This window comes from Pteropus medius, unplaced genomic scaffold (assembly GCF_902729225.1).
Source record: "Pteropus medius unplaced genomic scaffold, Ma_sr-lr_union100, whole genome shotgun sequence".
Classification (NCBI taxonomy): domain Eukaryota; kingdom Metazoa; phylum Chordata; class Mammalia; order Chiroptera; family Pteropodidae; genus Pteropus; species Pteropus medius.
Genome location: NW_024349519.1, coordinates 26,316,040 through 26,338,592, shown reverse-complemented (window position 1 = coordinate 26,338,592; position 22,553 = coordinate 26,316,040). Strand labels below are relative to the sequence as shown.

Here is a 22,553-nt window from a genome sequence, read left to right as displayed (position 1 = left end):
AGTGAAATGATCACAATAGAACTAATTTTAATTCTTAATAATTAAAATAAATATATGAAGTACCTAATCATATCTGCATACTTGTTAAAATTATAAATATTGTAAAATCTGGGGAATCACAGCTAATGAGAAATGTCAATCTCTCAATAGTATTTCTGCATCTCAGAGTCACCAATCTGGAGTAGAACTGCGAAGGATAATTAGGTCCCGAGTTGCTCTTTGAGGAGAAGGAAGAGTTAAGGAGAAAAACAGCAAGTCGCATAGACTCTCTTTTGCTTTCTTAAGCCCTGAACCACTTCAGTGTGTTGGGCATGACCATCGGGCATTACATACTCTCAGCTGTCAACCCTTCGCCGAATTACCAGCACCTACTAAAAAGAAGGGACTATGATTAGGCTGTATCAGTGCTGCAGGAGAGAAAGAACAGTGCTGGCACATGCTTCGCTCTAACAGAGCACAGGGCCCCAGTCTTTCTGTGAGAGGAACAAGGTCCACTTCTCTGTAGACAGGTGAGTGGTGAGAAGAAGGTGTAAGAGCAAGGGGGTCGGGCCACACAGAAAGCCGGGACTAAAATGGTGACAAGCTTCTAGAGAGGATTCGAGGTCTGCTTTTACAGTTGACCCTTCAACAACACAGGGGTTAGGTGCACTGACCCCACATGCAGCTGAAAACCTGCGTAACTTTTGACTCTCCCAAAACTTTACTACTAAGAGCCCGCCGTTGACCAAAGCCTTACTCGATAACATAAACATTCGATTAACACGTTTTGTATGTTCTATGTATTACATACTGTATACTTAAAATAACGTCAGGTAGAGAAAAGAAAATGTTATTAAGAAAATCGTAAGGAAAAGAAAATATATTTACAGTATTTACGAAAAAAAAAATCTGCATATAATTGGACCTGAACAGTTCCAACCTGAGTTGTTCAAGAGTCAACTGTATATTCTCACTAGTGGGATCCCTGTCCTCGAGTCAATCAATTTATTCCCAGCCCTACCCTACCTCCCACTGGCTATTTGGTCTACTCGAAAAGTTACTATTTTTGCATGACTTAATAAAAAACCCTTCCTATATCAGTACGGTGGCAATATAAACACAGAAGAAAAAATACTGGGAAATGCTGGTCTTAGACTGGACTGATGCAAGTTAGAGGGAAGGAGCCAACCCACCAGTCCAGATTGGTGATCTCTACAGCTGCAGAAACATTTGTTTCAATTCCTGAAAAAGAAGTCAGAAACAGGTTGTTAAAAATACAACTCACACAACTCTTAACCCTCATTCACAGAACTGAGACTGTGAAGTCAGAAGCTTTTCAGTTATCTGCATAAAGCCCCAGACCCCGGTAGGTGTATGTGTGTGCAGAGACGCCTCTCCCTACCGTGGGGAGTTGAATCCACTGTCCACAGTGATGCTGCTGCTGTCCATACTGTCGAGGCGTGCCGAATGGGTGGTTCTCGGGTGGCTGCTGCTGTCAGTTTCTTTTGGGGCAAGGAGGGTGAGGTTCTTCTCAAATTTCCTCTGCAAGTCTCTTTCCTTCTCCCTCTCGAGGAGCCACTGCATGGTGCCTACGTCATCTCTGTTTTTCTCCTCCTCGGCGTTTTTGTTTGCCCCTTCCTCAGAGTCATCGTCATCAGAGACATTGTAATAGTCAAAAGAGGCTTCTTGGTTTCCCCCTGACTCCTGCTGACGCTGGAGAGCTGGCATGGCTTGTGCCGCCGACGTCCCCAGGGACGGCTCCAGTTTCTCGCATCGGCCTGGCAGTGTGTCGGCAGGTGTCTTCGGGTGAGATTTGAGGAGGGACAGGCTGGATTTATGATAGCTGTTTACAGACAAGGTGCTGTGAAGAGGTTTGAACAGTGTGTCTTTGCTGAATATCTCTTTCCTCTTGTCCAGGCTGCTGGGCTCGGCGCTGTGGTGCTGGATGAGGCGTCCATTGGCAATCCCTTCAGCTGCTGCACCCGACGCAGCTGGGCCCCCACCGGGCCCTTTTGGAGACTCCTCCTTGTGCCCTACGGGTTCCCTAGAGGAATGCGGGGCCTGCCTATCGGACAGAGGCAGCTTTTTCACCCCTTCTGCCAGGGTCAGAGTGTCATGGTCCTCTTTATTCTTGCCCAGAGGGGATGGCGCTGTGAGCACCGTCTCACTGGAGGTGTTGCACTGGAAATAGTCATCTGTAGCTGTTTTTGTTGGACAAGAGTTGAGTTCACCATAGGATGGCAAACTCTCGGGGGGTTTGCCTGGCTCCAAGAGGCTACAAGCACTGGAAGGTTCCTTGCTGCCACTGACTATTTCTGGAATACACACCTCTTTATAGCCTGTGGACAAAATGTGAGCCCTTTGATGACTGGCCGTCTGTGTGGGCCTTAAAGTACTGTCGTCAATGTAGGACTGGCTGGGGGTTTGGTCATCCTGGCTACAGCCTTCAGCCAGGTCATCAGGCGTCCCCAGAGAGGAAGCACCCAGAGGGCCTTTGGAGTTGTCCATGGACCTGGATCTCTCCTTGGCTTTGTTAGACCTCTCATTCCTGGACCGTCGGTCCTGGGTATGGCTGTGGCTTCGGTGTACTTTTGAGTGGGAGCTCCCCCTGGAAGGTTCGGGAAAAGGCATCTCAGTTCTCCTTTTGGCCAGTTCCCCCGACACATCCCATTCTGGCGTCATAGGGAAATGAGGCTCGATCACGTTCGTGTTGCTATGCATGATGAAGTTCTCCCCTTTGTGTTCAATGATGAAGCAGCCCTCCCTGGGGGCCCTGGTGAGAGGGTCGCAAAAGTCGTACTCTCTGTCACCCAGGATATCCAGATGGGAACCATCAGATGGGTCTCCTTTCGACACCCGTGTCTTGCTGTGTGATCGAGACTTCCCGTGGGACTTTCGATGAGTCCTGCTCTTTTTACTTCTTCCGCTGTGACGGGCAGAGGACCCGGCTTTACTCCTATGTGCTTTTTCTTCTTCCAGTTTCTTCATTAGTGCAGTGTGCCTCATGACGTTTTCCACGGTCAAGTCGGGATTAATACGCCTAATGATTTCCATTTCCACTTCCCGAGGGATAGTAGTTGGCGTGTCCTCGTCTCGCAGGGGCCACTCTTCAGGAGGAAACTGGGCAGAGAAATTGGCTAGCTGTTTGGTCTTGTCTTTTTTAAAACTTAGCCGGAATAACTTGAGCCCAAATTTTTTAGACTGCTTTTCACTATCTTTAGGCTTTGAGAGAGTTTCTGTCTTATAAGAAAAATTTACAGTACTTTTACTCTTTTCAGTGGGTGGCACCTGGCAGAGGGAAGGAGGGCAGTAAGGGTCTTTGCAGTCCCGGGCAGGTTTCCTCTGCAGAGTTGACGCATGCATGCTGTGCATGTCTTCTCTGCAGCAGTGGCAAGAGTCGCAGTGGTTTCTGGGCAATGTCCTTTCCCTGACGCAGCCTGAGGCAGAGGGCGTTATGGTTCCGGGTTGCGGAGAGGTACACTGAGACCTGTCAGGTATCCTCTCGTCCAAATGGTACCATTTACTGTTAGTTCTTATGAGAGAAGGAGTTATGAAATAAGTCTGTGGGGTCACGATGAAATAGCCATCTGGAGTGGGGTAGATTTTCCTCTCCCGTACCAGCGTGTTCAGCGTGTGCCGTAAAATTTCTTGGCTTGGAGTGGGAACACCTAAAACCAAGAGGACACATCATGAGAATGAAGAAGAAACATGCTGATTCCTGATTTTTCAGAATCTGCTATGGACTGAATGTTTGTGTGCCCCCAAGATTCATATGTTCAAGCCTCAATCCCCAATATGATGGTAGGAGGAGCTGAGGCCTTTGGGAGGTGATTAAGTTTAGATGAGACATTCTAAGAAGACACCAGAGCCCTCTCTCTCTGCAAGGTGAAGGTACATCTGTCTGTAAACCAGTAAGAGGTTCCTCATCAGACACCAAACTGCAGGTGCCTTGATCTTGGACTTCGAGCCTCCAGAACTGGGAGAAATAAATGTCTCTTATTGAAGCCACCCAATCTATGATTTTTTTTTTTTACAGCAGCTCAAACTGACTAAGACAGAATCCTATTAGTTAAGCTTCAAAATATTATCGTTCGCAAGATAAACAGGATTCGAAGGCTTTCCTTAAGTTTAGTGTGAATCCTAGTTTTCTCTGATGATGCTTATGAATATTACTATTGATAGAATGGGAATATATAAGAGCTGGGAAGAGAGAAATGGATAGATGGAGTTAGGTTGTTACTATTGTTACAAACATTTACTGAACTGAATCATTAAAGACAATATTTTTAAATGAGGGGGAAAATAAAAAATGTTTTACATGACATCGATTTACAAAAAAAAAGACTTTTTCAATAAAAGCAACTAGGGAATAGGGTTGAAATAGCCATCTTGGTATTGAAAAACAAATCTAAAATATATAGAGGCTACCATATATACCTGAACTACTCTATACACTCATTTTTTAAGATTGTTTACTTAATAAACTTAATTTTATAAATTATAAAAAAGGGCAAGTGGACCTGACCACTGTTTATGATATACTTTCCAATTCTGAAATCATTACCTTCAATTTTTAAAGTGATTATAGCTCTGGTGAAATTTAGTTAGATCTTTCTCCTCCTTGGTATAAGTCGGCAGGATGGAGGTGGCTTTTCTAATTTATAACCAGAGAGCCCTAATAAATATGCTAGTGAAAGCTCAGATGCTCTACATCTGTCTGGTCACCGAGTCCAAAGCTGCCATATTTGCTAGGATATAAATTCCAGAAGGAAATCACAGATACTCCTTTGAAGAGTAACTGATATTGTTTTCAAAGGGTTTTATGTGCATGTTTATGCCTTGTCTACCCTGAGAGACAGAATCAGGAGTATATCCACTTAAAGAGTATAAATTCTCCAGGCTGTAGCACGTTTACTTTACTTCTTGGGTATTCTCCATTCCTCAGTGCCAGGCATATTCAGGGTGATATAAGACTGACCTGAATGATCTACTGTCATGCATCCCTTAACTAGGTGGATATATTCTAAGAAATGCAGTATTAGGTGATTTCATCATTATGTGAACATCACAGAGTGCACTTACACAAACCTAGGCGGTATACCCTACTACACACCTAGGCTATATGGTACAGCCTACTGCTCATAGACCACAAAACTGTACAGCATGTTACTGTACTGAATACTAGAGGCAACTGTAATACAATGGTAAGTATTATGTATCTAAGCACATACAAACATAGAAAAGATACAGTAAAAATGCAGTATAAAAGATTAAAAAAAAAAATGGCATACCTGTATAGGGCACTTACCATGAATGAAGCTTGCAGGACTGGCAAGCTTTCTCTGGGTGAGTCAGTGAGTGAGTGGTGAGTGAATATGAAGGCCTAAGACAGTCCTAGACACTGCTGTAGGCTCTATACACACTGTCCCACAAGCCCTCCCCTTGCCTCCTTCTGACAGGGTCAGAAATAGGACATCGAAGTTGCCGATGCTGCTGTATCAACAGGAATGTGGGCTGGACCAACTGGAAATAACAAGGAGAAACTGGCTGGGTAAGACACAGATCACCATATCAGTGACTGTCAGGACAGTGTGAAATGTGGCCTAAGGATCAGTAGGAATAAGAAACCAAGATGCAGAGATAAAAGAACACAGGGGATTGTCATGGCAATGTGGTTTTTGCCATCGTAGGTTTGAGCAGTGTCAAATTAAGGAAGTCTGTGGTATTCATAATAAAAGAGGGCGTTTAACATGGAGAGGGTACGGAACTGAGGACTCGGTATTTTGACTTTGGAAATTTGTTTTTGGTTCCATTGACCTTATCTGGCACAAAGGGCTCTCTCTGGTATTGAAATGACGAAAGAAATAAAACTTATCAATGCTTTACATCATTATAACCTGAAAACACTTCCAAAGTACAGGGACAGGCTGCCTCCACACCACAACAGAAAGCTTCTACTAATGTAGCAGTGGTACTTAAAACTTGTTAAGATAGTTCCTGTGGACCTGTGTCCTTGTGCAGGATTTGAGATGCTCAACAAGGAATTCACAGCAATGTACTCTGAACATCATCAGGCTGGCTCTGGGAGGAGTGTGGCACCTTCTGAATATGTAGTGTCGGGGGGGACAGGCCCCTCTATGCTGAAACAGGTCAGTGGCTGACTAGGATGTAATCTGTGCATTAAAAATTGAGGTGTTAACGGGGAGAATCTATTGCCACGCCCCACAGATATTGCTACTGTCAGAGAAAAAAAAATTCCTCCTAAACCACATATCCTTCCACTTCTTACAGGAAATTCAGCTCTGTTATAATCTTATGAAACCACTGTCTTATATATGGTCTGTCGTTGACAGAAATGTCGTATGTGCTGCATGACTAATTTGGAAATAGGTCAGGTTGAATCATATTGCCAATATCCAATCGTGTCTGACTCACAAAAATGACAATTTCAGTAGAGACTGAAAGCTTGGGCTCCAGGGCCAGACTGCTGGATTGAAATCCATCACTGTTTTTTGCTGTTATTGGTTGAATTATGCTCCCTGACCCTGGACCTCTTGCTATTCTAATATGTTGAAGTCCTAACCCCCAGTACTGCAGAATGTAACCTTATTTGGAGATAAGGTGTTTATAGAGATAATCGAGTTAAAATGAGATCATTAGGTGGACCCTAATCCAATATGACTGGTATCCATCTTAAAAGGGGAAATTTGGACATAGAGACATGTCTGGAACAGATTTGTCACTCACAGCCTTCAGAAGAAAAAAAAAACAACTCTACTGATACACTGATTTTGAACTTGTAGCCTCCAGGACTGTAAGACAATACATTTCCATTGTTTAAGCCACCTGTGCTTTGTTATGGCTGCTCTAGAAAATGAATACAGTGGTATCACCTTAGGCAACTTACTTAACCTCTCTGAATCTCTATTTACTAACATCAAAATGTGCATCATAATAATACCTGCCCTTGTTGGGTTATTAAATAAGTTTAATGTATGTATGACAGTGCCTGACACGTAGCAAACACTCAATAAATATTAGCTACTAGTAGTCTCAACTTCAGGTCAGGACTCATGGAAACCCAGATTACCTTCAAAGAACATTGTGTTGCAACCTAGAACAGCTGGGTAAGCTGGGAAGTTTAGGTTCCTCCATCCTTCCAGTACTATGGAGGTGAGATATGAGAGCATTAGAAATGGCCTGGAGTTCTCAAGGGGAGAAAGCCCATGAATGTGACAAACATACCCGTTTGTGTTACCATCTTCACAAGGCATCCTTAGTGACCAAAGCAGAAGAGTTAACACTGACTCTGAATATACAGTGCTTAATGTAATTATTTAATTTTTGGCCTGCATGGTTTCCTTTTAGTCTAAGGCTCTACTCTTGAGAAATATTTTAGTTTTATGCAAATGATTTCAAGGCTGGGATAATAACAAATATTTTTCTTAAATTTTATGACAGTTTTTGCACAAAATAAATACAAATTACAACTGAATTAATGATATAACCCAAACCATATCTATACAATTCTTGAGAGCCATCATAAAGCAAATAATGCTTACACATGAGAAAAACAACTTAATAGAGCTGCTAAGCCCCACTAACAGCCAGGGCCTTCTGCTGAACACCTCCAGGAGGCACCATTCACACAGAATACAGCTCCTGAAGTGAAATACTATTCACACATGAATGATGCCACTGGAGATGTGCAGCGCAGTAACCTAGATTACAAACCCGTATTTAAAATTGAGTGTACCTTACATGGCAGCATACTTTCAATCAGTATTATAACGAAAAGCAGTTTTTCAAAAAATAGTACAGCTCATTTATATAAATTCACGATTGGGTTTACTATACTGCTATAATAAAGGAAAACTGAGGTGTAATTCATAAAAATCGCTATTACTATAAAACCAAAATTGAACCATATTATAGATCTCGCTGATTGTAGGCCTTCCAAGCGATGATCTTCAAAACTATATAGAATCATGACTACAATGTAATCAATCATTCCATAAGAATCATTAATAAGCTCTCTGATCATTCCAAATGAAGGCATGAGAAAGTTTCCATAGAGAATTTACATCTAAAATTTTTATGTCTTAGATTTGCAAGTATATCAATCAAATGTTTAATTTGAAAAAATAAACTAGAAACATTCCCTGTTCAATCAATTTTCCATACTTCTACCAGTGTATTTTCAAAGCTTTAACTGAAAGTCACTGATACTGATGATTATTATTTTATTAGTAAGTCCTAGTATAATGACTGACATTTTTAATTGTCTATGAAATCTAGGGTTTCACTAGAAATTTGTAGAGATCACCAGAAAGAAATATGGTTGTGGTGGATATTTTTAACATTTACATGTTCCATCGCTTCCAGATCCTACTCCCAAAGTTTATCATGAATTTGGATTTTGAAAGCTTAAAGAACAAAAATAAGCTTTACATCCAAACAGGGCTTGAAACTTGACTCTCTCTCTTACCTTACTACTAAAAGGAAAAAGGTTTGCCTGGCAGTTAACAAAACAAGACAAATAATCAGACAATCAAGAACATTCAGAGATAATAAAATGTTACAAAACTTAAGATATTTTATAGGTAGCAAGGGTGGGTTCACGTTAGAGTTTTTAAACAGTATGTATAATTTCACACATATTAATTAGAAAACTGAAAGAGGAGGAAAAATCATTGGGAGAGAAATATAAAGTTCTTTTGGGGCAAAAGGAGAAGTGGGAAGACTCGATATGGGAGATTCCTATTTAGTTTAGAAGTATTCTTTCTGCCCTCTTCCCATGGGTGGGGTGCATTCCCCCACACCCTGACTTTGAGTTTGGCCAGGTTCACTTTGGCCAATGGTATGCTAGTAGGTATGGTCTGACCAAAGGGCTCTTGTGCCTCTGCCATCCCAATGAACAGAACAGGACTCTGCTTGCTCCCTTTTACAAAGAGGATGGGGTACAGAAGGATGGGGGTACAGGTGGAGCAGAGCCACCAGGCTAGGGCCAGTCTGGATCAGCTGACTCCTGGAGAATCCAAACACATGAGCTACATAAATGTTTACTATTGTATGCCACTGATACTCTGTAATTGTTTGTTATCCAGCATTTTTGTAGCCAATTGCTTGTATTTACTAAGCTCTCTTCTTAGTTGGATGAAAAGTATGTGAAGCATTTGTTTTTAACGTAAGCTCTATCTCAATCTAGGTATAGGCTGAGTCCCAACCAAGCTGGTGGACTGGTGGCTCAATAATGTGTTTGACTTGCATGTCACTGGCATACATGTGTTAAAAATGTACATGCACACAATTGCCAATATCTAAGGCAATCTAGATATTTCATATAAAAGCGAATTTCTAGTCCATGGCTGTGCTACCCTGAACAAGCCTGATCTCATCTGATCTCAGAAGCTAAGCAGGGTCAGGCTTGGTTAGTACTTGGAGGAGAGACCACCTAGGAAGACCAGGTTCTATAGGCATAAAAAATAAATAAATAAATAAGGGACTGTAAATCGACAAGGTCCTTGCAATCTGTGAGGTCAACCAAGGGTTGCCTCGCCTTAAAAAAAAGGTGAATTTCTAGATTCCCTTAAAAGATGAGAAGATTTGGTAACTCTGGCAGGGTCCTACATTTTGGGAGGAGGGGGAATGGAATACTACCCTGGAGTTGAGTGGTGGGCTGCCTCTCTTGAGATGGGGCATGCATTAGCTTATCACCATTCCTAACATCTAGCACTGGAGGCATCAAACACCATTCACACAAGCAGCTGGGCTATTGTCTTCTTTTTATAACAGTTAAGAGAAAGTGAAACATTTTATTTTATTTTATTCTTTTAAAATGAAATCTTAACTAATGTATCAAATATGACAGTCTTAAAATTCATCAGGCCATGACATAAGCATGCAAGATATGTTTATTTTTAATATTATTCTGTCTGTAGTTTAATCCCTTAGGACTAAAAAGTTCAGTTGTTTCTGACTCACTTCTATGAAATCATGATGTTTATGTATTTAAAGAATGTTTGTGTGGCAAAGGTTGAATGGAATCTTGGCAAAATCGTTTTACCAGAATTCCTTGTAGATTCTGATTTAATTTCTTTTTCTCGGTATCAATTAAAAAAGTATTAAAGCTGAAGAAGGCAAATTATTTTTGAAGTAACACAGGTGCCTTAATTTTTTAATTACAGAACTAAGAAATGTTTCCGTTCAATTTTGGCAAAGATTTTTTTTTTCTGTGAGATTTAAACACGAGAAGAGCTGTCCTTTTATATTTTATAGCCCGGGAGCAGTCTAAGCACACCATCCTTTTGGAAGGTGCTACATTCTCTTTCTATTACCTGGGAAACATGTGGTCAGGTGCTCCATCAGTGCTTCTTGGGTGACAGGTTTTCGTGCCGAGTTCATTGCTGAGATGGCCAAGCACAGGATTTCCCCGAGTGGAATAAACTGAGATTGACTGATGGGAGACATACTGATTGGTGATACATCACCTGCAGAAAGACAATTTTCAAGTGAGTGGTTCATTAAAAGACCCAGCCGTTTTTCATACACACACCTTCGCACGTACACGTCCCTCCCATGACTCTCACCTACTCCCTGTTAGTGTGAATACAGTCAAATCCAAACACTGACATTTGTTCACGCAACCACAGCCCATTCTGATCAGATAGAAAGACTGCCACAGAACAGTGGAAGCTCCAGTTGTCTCGACAAATAAAACTTGCCTTTAAAACCTGAGTGCTCACTTCAATAGATTTACTACTGAAAGGCTTGCAATGAGACTTTGAAAAATGATCTCTGTTTTTATTCACGTGGAGCCGATTTATTTATTAACTGCCATTTACATCTTGACAAATGCATTTGTGGTAACTCGAAGATTCATTCATCCAGATGGCGAGCTCCCTTTACAGGTCAAGCATCTGCTGGGGGCTTGGGAACATGAATAAGGCCCCCTCCTCAAAACATCTCTGCCCTCGAGGAGTTTCTACTCAAGTGGAGGAGACAGACACATAGACCAAAGTTCAGAGTGCACGAGAGAAGGCTGAACACCAACTATGGAGCAGAGAGGGGAGGATGGGGTTGAAGGTGGGGCTTAGAAAAAAGCAAGTGAGAGAAGGTTTTATCAAGGATGTAAAGCCTGAATCCAGTGCTGAAGCAGGAGTGTGTCTGGTGGCTGGGACGCAGGAATAATGTAGAAGGTGGCGGGATCTACAAGCAGGCATTTCTAGGGAGTATGAGAGAAGGCCCACAAGTATGTAGAGACATCCAGAAGGAAGAGCTGAGAGTTCAAGGCCTTCATTCTATGAGGGACAGTGAGCCACTGACGGAATTTAAGGAAGGACAAAGTCGGATGTGAATTCAGAAACATGACTCTGGTGGCCAAGTGGAGAATGAACTGGGGGAGCAAGAGACGGCAGATTACATCCATAAGGGCTGGTGGCTTCCTGCACACGGTGACATCTAAAAGAGCGGATGGAGGCAGGAGAGGCTAAAGACCCAGTAGCGAGGGGACTGACTGTGGTGGCTCCTGAGGAAGTGTCAACATGCAATGCAAATATCTGTCTTCATTCCTATGATCTTTACATCTAAGTTATGCTGCAAGGATTCCTAGAATTCCCTGGAAAGATTTCTGGGGTGCGGTGTCCCCAGCAGAGGGGTGAGGCTAGGAGAGTAGGAAAGTCCTCTCTGGACACGTGGGTGCCCCCTGTTTCATAGTCTGAGCTTCTGTAAGGTTTCAGTTGAGAAAACGCCCTATAGAAAGGGTGAAAATTATCAGCAGAGTAGAATATCTGTGAGCTTGTACGCGTATTTCCCAAATGTACTTACATAATCTCTCCTCTTTTGTTTCCTAATGTGACTTCTCTTGTAAGAAGCTACCATAGCTAGTCAGATCTGAGACTGTGGCATTAAGTAGCACCCTCCCTGGAAGGCATCTGGGTACACTGGACAGTTAAAGCTGTGCCCAGTCACAACCCCTAGTTTGACTGGAGTCCAGAGTCCTTTTGGGAAAGAACTTGAACCCTGCTTTGATAGACTGAATGGGAAATGGTTTGATGGATGAAATCAGGCAACAGGGCCTAGGAATGAAAACCATGAGGTAAGGGGATAAGTCTGACGTGTACCAAACGAAGCAGCAGGACTCCAGTGCCTAAGACCTGACCTTCCCTACACAAGCCCAGCTCAGCTTAGTGCTCTCCTTTCTCCTGCATCTCTTGGGGGCTCCAATTCGCTCCACTGTGGCTCCATTCCCTGCAAAATGGGTATAAGAAGGGTAACATATTTCCCCCCAAACCAGAGAGAGTGAGGAATACTCAAAGAATAGGAAAAGGTCAGCAGACATAAAAATAAGCAGAAACCGGGAACTGACCTGACTTAGAACCCACAAACTTCTGGGGCTATGGGATATAAGTCTCATAAAGAGAAGGCCTGTGAGAGATTCTTGCAAATATCTGGTGGGGTAGTGGTGGGTAAAAGCTACAACATGGAATTTTAGGCCGTTATTGTGAATGTGAGTTTCATTCACTGGCTGGTGAAACTCAATTCATACAGGTGACTCAAAAAATGACAGAATTATGTGGGCTGGGACTGCCTCAGTGGGTAAGTGTGCTATTGTCTAAAAGAGTGCTATTTAAATCTTAAAAAAAAAACAAACCTGTTGCATCCTTAAGTTCAAACACATATTATCCTAAAGCCTAATGTGTAAAAGACGAGCTCGTGGTGGTGTGTGAGGTGAGTACAGGTGAGGGTTTGGAGCTGCATCCGCTCAGTTCTTCCCTCTCCGACGGGAGGGGGCCTGTAGCTCAGCCGCGGTCACACGAAAGATCTCTTATGTGAGTCCTTCTCTCTCCCTCCAGCTTCTACAGGAGAGGATGAGGATATTGAGGCCACGTTTCTTGATGAGTTGCTAGGTTAGCAATGTGGACCTCCAAGTCACCTGGAATGATTTTGTAAATCAGATGACAAAGAAGGTGAGGTCAGCTGGCAAAGGGAGATATCAAAGCAGCCCCAGTGCCTTTGGACCTGTGGTCACTACCTTCTAAAACTTGCCTATCATAATTAAGGACTTCTCAGAAGATCAAAACTACACAATTACTAAACACGATTTTTTTTTTAAAAAAATGCAAGTCTATTTTCTGATTTTGTATAGGTTACAGAGAACTCGATCTCTCTGTGAAAAACAAATGACTACTAGCAAAATTAACTTTGTTTAGGTCATGTTTGTCCTTATGCTTTTAGCTGAAATTGTTTAGTTTAACTGCCATCTTCTAAGCTAATTTCTTTCCATTCACTGCAGCCAAATATAAGAGGCAGTATGCTTTAAGAGTCTGAATTGCATTTGCTTTGAAAAAGCTCAGTTCCACTATAATAATAAATATGTGCAATAACTTTTAACTCAGGATATAAGATAAAATGGAATTTGGATGCTCTAAATGACTATCTCCACGTCATCTCGTTTTTATGCTGCACTAAGATAAATTATTTTCCACTCCCTCCCCACTCCCAGCCCAACTGGCAATCCTGTTTACTCTAAGTCCAAATGCTTCTCGGATCTATTCCCTCCATTCCATCTCTACTCCAAATCACTGCCACCTCTCACCTAGCCCACCATAATGGCTAGATGACTCGCAGTTTTCCTTCCTGCCCCGACACTCCCTGACCCACAGAGCAGCCAGGCCTTCTTAGAAAAGCCTAAAACGCGTCGCTTCCCCGCATAAAATCCTAGTGACTGCCTACTGCTTCTAGAAGGATCCAAACTCCTCATCAGGCCTCTAACGGCCTGCGGGGTCTGTCCCCCCACCACTGGGACCATTCCCCTACCACTCACCACCAGGTGTCGAAGAATTGCCTGGTGGTGTGGAAAAACCACACGCATTGGAATTGGTGCCAGACTCATCCCAAGTTACTGTCTTCACTCTCTGAGTGTGGGCACGTGTGTTTGTGTGTACTGGTGTACTGTCTGTTTCACCACGAGAATATATGCCCGTGACAGAAAGGAGCATGAATGCCACATCCTCAGTGCCTAGAATAATGCAGGGCTTACCCCAGACACCCAATAAATATTTGTTGAATGAATGAATATTTATAACTTTATAAGCCAAGGAATTTCTCAGGGTATTTAAAGGATTGTGATTTTATTCATATATTTTACTAAATAATCGCAAAACAGAAAATTTAAGAAGAGACAAAATATATTTGACTTATATGCAATTTCTAAGACTCCCTCTATTAATTTCATAAATAATAATCCCCCAAACTCCCCAGTTACCATAGAAAAATAATTATATATTAAGTGAGGGTTAGGGCATGCATCTAAGATCTGTACTAAAGAAATCATAGGTACCTCTCAAACAATATAACACATTATTCAAGTTTACCATGATTTTCTGTGGATCTTACAGCAGACCTGCTTAAAGAATCATTGTTAAAATATGCTACTATAAAATTCTTCCAACTGGACCACATTTATAGCCAAAGAAAACAAGGTAATATAAATCCTGCTAAAATATTGTTAGTCACTATAATACATAGAAGCTACCACATTTTGCAGAAACTATGAAATGCTACTTGTCTATAATTTATAGGATCAATTTTTCTATTGTCAGAATTAGTTCTGAACATATTCATAAAGGCAATACATCTAAAAGCTCATCGCTACTTTGTGGGCTAACAAATTCTTTCTAAACTATGATAATTCTGTCCTATTGTTCTAAAAAGAAGGGGTAAATAGGTTTTATTTCAGCTGTATTTTCTTACAAACATCCATTTAAGTACAGTCCTCAAGGAACGTTTGTTAAATCCAGAATGATTCGGATAAAACCAAGCATAATGCCTTGGACAAATTACACATTCAATAAGTTTCTGGTAAGTGAATTTAAAATATGAGAAGATATGAAAATATTATAATTGTAAGTAAACTTCTTTGATTTTGAGCATTTAACATTAAGTTTAAAATACTTTAGTGAATACCTGGACTGGTTTCATTTAAGGTACTAGTCAGCTGAGAAGAACGAGGACAAAAATAAATTTGCCGGTGGTGATGAGTGGAGTGGAGGATGAAGGCTCTTCACTTGAGGCGGGAAAGAGCATGTACAGAGCATGAAACAGCAATGCTAAGCCTGGGGGAACTGGGGCATATTTTGGTACCACGAGAGCAGGCTGGTGGTGAGATGGAGAGAAAAGTAGAAGCCAGATGCTGGTTGACCAGAAGGCTTACTCTTGATGCTTACGGGGAACCACTGCAGGTGTTTATACAGAGGAATTATATAACATATTTGTTACAAAATCAATCTTGTGCAACTGTGGAGAACAAACCCTTGACTACTACAATCGCCCAGGTAATTGACAAGGAGGGTCTGGACAATGGCAGAAATCAAGCAATGCTGACTTTCTGTCTTTTATTGTCTACAGTTAGTTGCTTCCATCTCAGAAATATCTTTATCACGCACACACATTTTTACTATTTAAACTCCTCTACCTATTCTCTTTTCCAACTTTTGGCCAGTTACTCTAGCTGCAATTATTTCAAAAAACACACTCTCACATAATTTATTCTTTCGAGAAATATATGAGTGCCAATAATATGCTCAATACCTTTAGGCACCCAAGTTCCAAAATTATTCCTGTCTTGGTTCTATTTGTAGGGGTGAAAAACCACAAACCATACTGTAATAAAGCTCTGTCCTTTATGAATGCCATTTTCTTTTTCCATCAGTCATTAATTTAGGTTCTTTGTACTTGCCAACCTTTGCATATGAGGGAGGACGACACAAGTCCTAAGATGTGACCCTCATGACAACTTACATGCATCCCTTCCCAGATGATATCCGTAGCTTTCTAAAAGATACCTACTAGAAATGAAAACATGAATCTATTCTCTTCCATTGAAAGTACCCATCTTCATACAAATCAGAACAGGGAAGCCATAATTTTTCTCGGTGAACTATATCATAATAAACTACAACCTCGAAAGAACCCCATCTTCCATCTTACACTTCTTTAAACAATCTGTTTTTTTAAGCATCAGAATTCTGTTTGAATTATTGTTTTCCTGTTTATTTTTAAATACTATTTTTTATTGTAAATGTCAGTCTACTCTGTCCTCTGATTGAACAGTGACCTTTGACCCTGATGAAGTCCAAGAAGCAAAGCAATCTCCCTGTACTTACAAATGCAGTTCTGAAACTGTACTGATTTATAACTGAAAAATTCCCCACATAAAAAGGCATTCAGGAGATATTTTAATAAATGCCCAGTCTCTTAAAACAAAACACAATTACCACTCTGCCTCTGGTTCCCCATCCTGTAAGATGAGAGTTTCAATGAAATGATTTCAAAGATTCCTTCAGACTCTTAAATTCTAAGATGCTATATCAATAAAGCAGAATACTGGCATAAAAGCACCACACAGTATTCATGTCTAGCTCTATTTACATCTTGCCAGATAAACTATTTTAATGCTCATCCAATCTGAGACAGCAGCCTTTAATTTTAAAAAGAATAGCAAGATATATTGGCTATTAATTTTTCCCCTTGTAACAAAGGCTTCATAATTTACTCTTTCTAATTCAAAGTCTTGCTCAGCTTTGCTCCTTGGGACTAAAGTGACCTGTTCTGGTCCTCTGAACTGCCAAAATTAACACTGAAGTTAAAATTATAGATGCCAATAAAATTACTACATGCAGTAGATACTGGGACTCATAAATGGTCCAACATGTCTGTAAAATGTACAGTGGGCACAGCGACAACACAACTCTATTCCTTTCAACAAACCAGTCATAAAGCTACTAATGTGCCAAGCTTTATCTTAAATACCCTTGGGCCTGGGGAAACCCTAAGTTCTCCGAGGTTAAGTAAACAACTCGAATGCAAAGCATCAGACAAACCTTGCGTTTTACAATTTAGTTCGATTTATTAACCCCAATTTTATGTATAAATGTTGTTCAGTTCTTTTCACAGATGGTCTATTTCAGTGTTTTTTAAAAAGCTGTTCTGAAAAACCCCACATTCTTCCTTCCATGTGGTCTGAGAAAGATCTCAGACCACAACACCCTAATGGGAGGGAAGAGCATACAGCGCCCACTAACTCACAGGCTGCTACATTGTAAGCAGCTCTCCTGTGAAACCAGATTACCATACTTGACTTCCAAATGTTTGTATTTGAAATTTAAAAGAAAACTGGCACTTTTACTGGTTTATGGTATGTTTAGTTTAAATGTCACTGATTTCAGAAATTTAAGGCTGAGCCCTCATTGCAATAGTCAATGGAAGGAAAGTTGACATAAAAAGGAATTTTAGAACATTTAGAAATTCTATAACAGCTCTTCTAAAGTTTGCTAATGCTTTATTTCAACACTTGATGGGTCTCTTAAAGAAGGTCCAGTTCCTAAGCTATTATTTGAATAAACTGTTCTAATTCAAAATAGAACGTAAGAGGCTCTCATTAATAATACTAAAGTTAATGATGTCTGTTAGCTATGACTTACTAAGAAATTTCTAATGAGTAGGGATAAGCAAGAATGGCATGGTGGTATATGGTGTGCATGCACACAAACATGTGTGTGCGTGCGCAACACATACACACACACACACACACACACACACACGGCTTGTGTCCACCACATCATCTGACTCTTTCTGCTTATCAGTCTGCCTAATGCAGAGAGATGTCTAATACGACCAAGTGAAATGATAAATCAATCGGCTGATTGGTTTACAAAAGAAACTCATCATCTTCCCCATCCACAAGTTTTCATTAGTCTGATAGCTATTTCTCTTGTTACTGAGATTGGAACACTGATAAACAACTGTCATAAGATAAGCAGAGACAGACAAGCCAGAAAAAGTAAAAGATCAGGTGAAGAAAGGCAGCCAACAGACGTGATGGGTGATACCTTCTTAGCCGGGGAGCCAACTCCACCATCACCAGAATGATGACTGGCATCTTCTCTAATCATAAACATCAAACACTTTTGGATCATTTTGCTATTGCAATAGATTTTTTGTGGAAAAGTTAGGTTGGAAATATGAGCCATCAGGCCAATTATACGCTTCGAACCTTTGCTAGGACTGCGCAAGTGTGGTGTGTGTTAGGCACTATGGAATCTAACAGAGTGCTAGTCAGCAGACACTCAGGTTTGTTGAATAAACAGGTACTACACACATAGACAAAGCAAGGTAAGACCCTGCTAAATGCCAAGACGCTTTCCATCACCATCTGTCACCCTGCTCTCTAGTCCCACATCCAGGGCTAAGTTAAAGCCATTTACCACCGGGGGTAAAATCATAATGAAACACCAGTCCTAGCTGACAACAATTAAGATTCCTCAGATGTCATGCCATTCTGCAAGGCACCTGGCTAACAAGAGTTCCTATGTAATATAGTGTCTTCCTTTACTTTATTAAAAGTGCATCACATAGAATGAAATCTAAATTCCTATTTTACTTCTCTTCCATCTCCATTCTACATCAGAACCTAGCCTAACACCAGAGACATATTAGACGCTCCAGTTTCCATCGATGGTATTTTTCAAATATAGGTTAATAAATTGGTCTACCATCTCCAGGGTCATTCTCATCCCCTCTTCATAAGTTAGAATCACCACAGCTGTTTCTCAAAACTGTGTTCTTTGCTTTATCAGTTTAGGTGTCACAGCTATACTGTGACTTATTTCTGTAAAATACAATAGTAATAGAACAAAAAGGCCTAATTAAATATAGTCTGAATATATATATATGTATATATATATACACACACACACACACACACACACACACACACACACACACACACACATACACACACATATGTGTGTATGTACACACACGTTGCTGGTTCCCAAATTACAACAAAATTATACTGAATGACAGCTACCGTCTCCCCAATAAGTGAACATCTCTACCACCCCTCCAAACTGCCATGGAGGTTGTTACAAAAAAACCCTACATAACTGCATATAGGGATGAAAGAGCACAGAGGGCAGAACAGATACACAGAGAAAACTCGAGAAAACTCGCAACTCACTGTACCGAGAAGTAATTTTTCTCTCCAAGGTTCAGCATTACAAGACAGTGGTAGAGGCTGTGAACTCTGCAGTTAAAACCTTAGGTTCAGAGCCCAGTTGTGCTCCTCGTTTGTTGTGTGAATTGCGGCAAGCTATTTAATTTTTGACTCTAAATTTCTTCTCTTAATAAGTGCACATAGTGATGTTTACTTTATAGAACTATTGAGAGGATTAAATGAGATAATGGATGTGAGTGCTTACACTGCCCCTGAAACCTAGCAAGTATTTAATAAACAGTAGTTAGTATTAAAATTATCTTCTCCATGCCTATCTGAATTTATTCAATTTACTCTTTTATAGTGTTTGAATTTCTACCAAGAAATCATTTGGTCCTAAAAATAAATCTTTTTTAAAAAACAGATATCTGTGGGAAAGCTAAGAGGGCAATAGTCTTTCTTATTCTAGTATGAAATAATCATATTATTCACCTCTTGATTCTTAGCTGTGAGCGTGCACACTGAATGAATGGAATATTTTGATTGGGAGGCAGAAAAGTTAAGATACACACACACATATAGACATAGCATTTGGGATGTATTACTGGGCAAGAAGAGAATAACGGTCTTAAAGCAAATAGGAAACATGCATTACATAGGGACTTTGGAGAGAGAAAGTTACTAGAAGATGAGAAATAATACGAACTGAGTTACAAGAATATAAAAAATATCAAAGAAAGTTGGCCTCTTTTAAAATTTTGGCTGGGCCCATTTTTACATAAAAAAAAAAAAAGGGAAACCTAGCACTTGAGTACTCAGTACTAAGGGTTAGTGGTGCACTAGGAGTTAGATAGTTTCGCATGGGACCTGGGGTGCTAATAGCTATTCTAATTCTCTTTTCTAAGAAAAACACCTTGTAGGATTCCAAAACAAAAAAACAAAAAAACTTCCACACAAGCTTTCACTATTTCGCGTACCTTACTCAAAGATGGTGTGTGCGGTATTACCCTTCCCAGGTAAGTAAACCACAAGCGACGTCCACAGCCAAGGGCCTCACCTTGACAAGAACAACCCTCTACAAGCCGTGCCAGGTACTGCCCGGACTGTAACTCAAGGTAAGGACAGTCACCATTTCTACAGTATGTGCATAACCCCTGAGGTCTACCCTAGCAATTTACCTCATGAAAATTCTTAAAATGAACAAAACAGATCATTCTCACTCTTTAGGACAAATTAACACTTTTTAAACTGCCTCTCTTCTTAATCAACTATTTACTGAATGGTTTCCAGGTGTAGGGAACTGCTCGGAGATGTAGAAAAAGGCATAAATCTTGATCCTTGCCTCCGATGAGCTTATAATTTAGGTGGGAAACAGGATATAAATGTGTGAAAACATAAGCAATTGTAACATATTCGAATTACTGTTTAAAACACCCTGAGAAGAGATAGAACAAGGAAGTACATGAATGACTAGCTAATTAATTATATCACAGGAATTTATTACATATAATTTATATTAATATATAATATATACACACACACTCACACGTACACACAAAGAGAGAGAAATTAATTCTGCAATAGGACTAAGAAATAACCTCCAGTTGGAAGTAATTGGGAGAAACTTTGAATAGGGTCTTTAAGGATGAGTAGAACTGATGGACTCAGGGACATTATACAATTTTATTCTCAACATACTATGCTTGTATTTTTCATGACAGAACATCCTTTAACACTGACTCAACCTCCTCAACTTTGCTTTGAAGACGCAAAGTGCTGTGCCTGAAGAAGAGAGATCTTTGACAATGAAGAAAGGACACATGCTTTCTGCCTGTCCGTGACAGGGTGAGTTATGGGGATGGATATGAGAGCCAAGAGAAGAAGAGATGTTCAAGGGGCCTATCCAATATATAGTTTGCATTATTTTTAAATGTTCGCATTATTATCACAAATTACATAAGGGATTTAACAGTCTCAGAAATATCTTCAATAAAAAAGTGCTAAAACTATAAATTTGACGAGGTGGTAAAACCATGCTTTTAGATTTGCCAAGTTTCACTTTGGAAGCACAGCGCGTAATGTACTTTCGAGAATCAAACTTTAGCATCTACTATTTAAAACAAACCAAAACAAAACAGCTTTTGTGTGAAAACAGCTCTGCTGTAATCTGACTCCTCAAGTAGACTACAATGAAATACTCCTAACTTCCCTTGTGGTTAAAGAGCAGCCTCCACACGATGGTAGTAGTGCTGGAGACAGTCCTGAGCAGATAAATCAGGCTTTCTTGGATTTTAGTGCCTTGCGTGTAGGTTAACGGGCCAAATAACATGCCACCTTTCAGGGACTGGATTAGTAGAGAAAGAAAAAATTCAAATAATATTTACTGAATGCCTCCATGAGAGGAGTGAGATATTGAAACTGGTGGAAATCTGAAGCAGTTTAATTATTTCCACTCGCAAATCCTACAGCTGTCTGACTTTCAGTTCTGAGGTGACGGCTCTGGGATGAATCATGCTGGAGAGAGGTCGCATCTGGAGGGCAGCCTACAGGGGGCACTTCGACTGCTCAAGCTTGAGGCTGTGGGGGATTAACAGCAAGACCGCTTTTCAGAGGACAGGGCACCCTCATCAAAGGGGCTGTAGACATTTTACCATATTTCTTTGCACACAACAAGTCTTGAAAGAAAAGCAGGGGCAACCTACCTGACCCTTTCTGGACTGGCTCCATCTCCCAGGTAGCTTTGACGCTAAAGCCTGGTGCATGCTAGGGGTTTGCATCCAGGCACAAGAAGGAGCCAGTAACAGAAACGGACGTCCTAGAATCTGAAATAAGAAGAAAGAGTAAACTTCCGAGTAACAATATCCGGAATGAGCATTTCAGATTGGCTACTGAGGGCCCATGGAACACAACAGGAATCTGGTACTTTACCTTCGTAGATCTACTTTTAAAAAATGAGTTCCAGAACTCTCAGCTCTTCTTACAATTCAGGGCTTGAGATACAGGTGCAAGTTCAGTTCAAAAGCTGGCGAAAAAAGCACCTTAAAAAGGCTTTGTGAATGTACTTTGCTGGTAACGATTTTAGGGAAAAAAAAAATCCTCTTTACCATTCTTTTCTCCTATTTGCATGGAACGGCTGGAATCTTGTCCCATGCCTATTCCATATATCACAGCCACTTGCACTGAGCCCACATCCCACTGCAGTGCCTCGGGAATCTGCAGTGTCACTCCTCTTCTGCCTTGTTCTCTGCAAAGTGAAGTCATAGGGACGGATCAGCCAACCTGACTTCTCACTACCCTGCCCAGAATCCTTTGTGAACTGAAATGAGTCATCGCTCCAAGAAAAGCTACAGCCTCTGGTACGTGTGCAGGCTCCTTTGTCTGTGCGCTGCAGAGATGCTGGGCCGGGAATGGACCCCAGGCCCAGGGCCGCAAGGGGTACATCCTCCTTTCCAAGGGGCCCAGGTCTCCTCACATGCATTAGCACCAACTATTATTTTTTAATCATTAAAACAGGAAAAAAGGGCACATACCTCCGGATGCTTGAGAAAAAAGCACACCCATTAAAACTGATCTAGCG

The 22,553-nt window shown here is 40.9% G+C and overlaps 1 protein-coding gene and 1 pseudogene across 10 annotated transcripts in view; one reads left to right on the top strand and one right to left on the bottom strand.

Moving 5' to 3' along the window:
- Positions 1–22,553, bottom strand: part of STOX2 (storkhead box 2) — a 195,298-nt gene that overhangs the window by 5,389 nt on the left and 167,356 nt on the right. For 3 of the 10 annotated variants that reach the window (XM_039882623.1, XM_039882626.1, XM_039882625.1), the window contains exons 2-3: positions 10,317–10,469; positions 1,382–3,647 (exon numbers count right to left, since the gene is read on the bottom strand). In XM_039882623.1, coding sequence (XP_039738557.1) covers positions 1,382–3,647; positions 10,317–10,469 — 2,419 coding nt within the window. Of the gene's footprint in view, positions 1–1,172; positions 1,222–1,381; positions 3,648–10,316; positions 10,470–21,678; positions 21,885–21,904; positions 22,447–22,553 lie in introns of those variants that run through there. The other 7 variants (XM_039882629.1, XM_039882628.1, XR_005657253.1 and 4 more) reach the window with 5 other exon arrangements.
- LOC120618725 (uncharacterized) lies at positions 9,340–9,458 on the top strand (annotated as a pseudogene).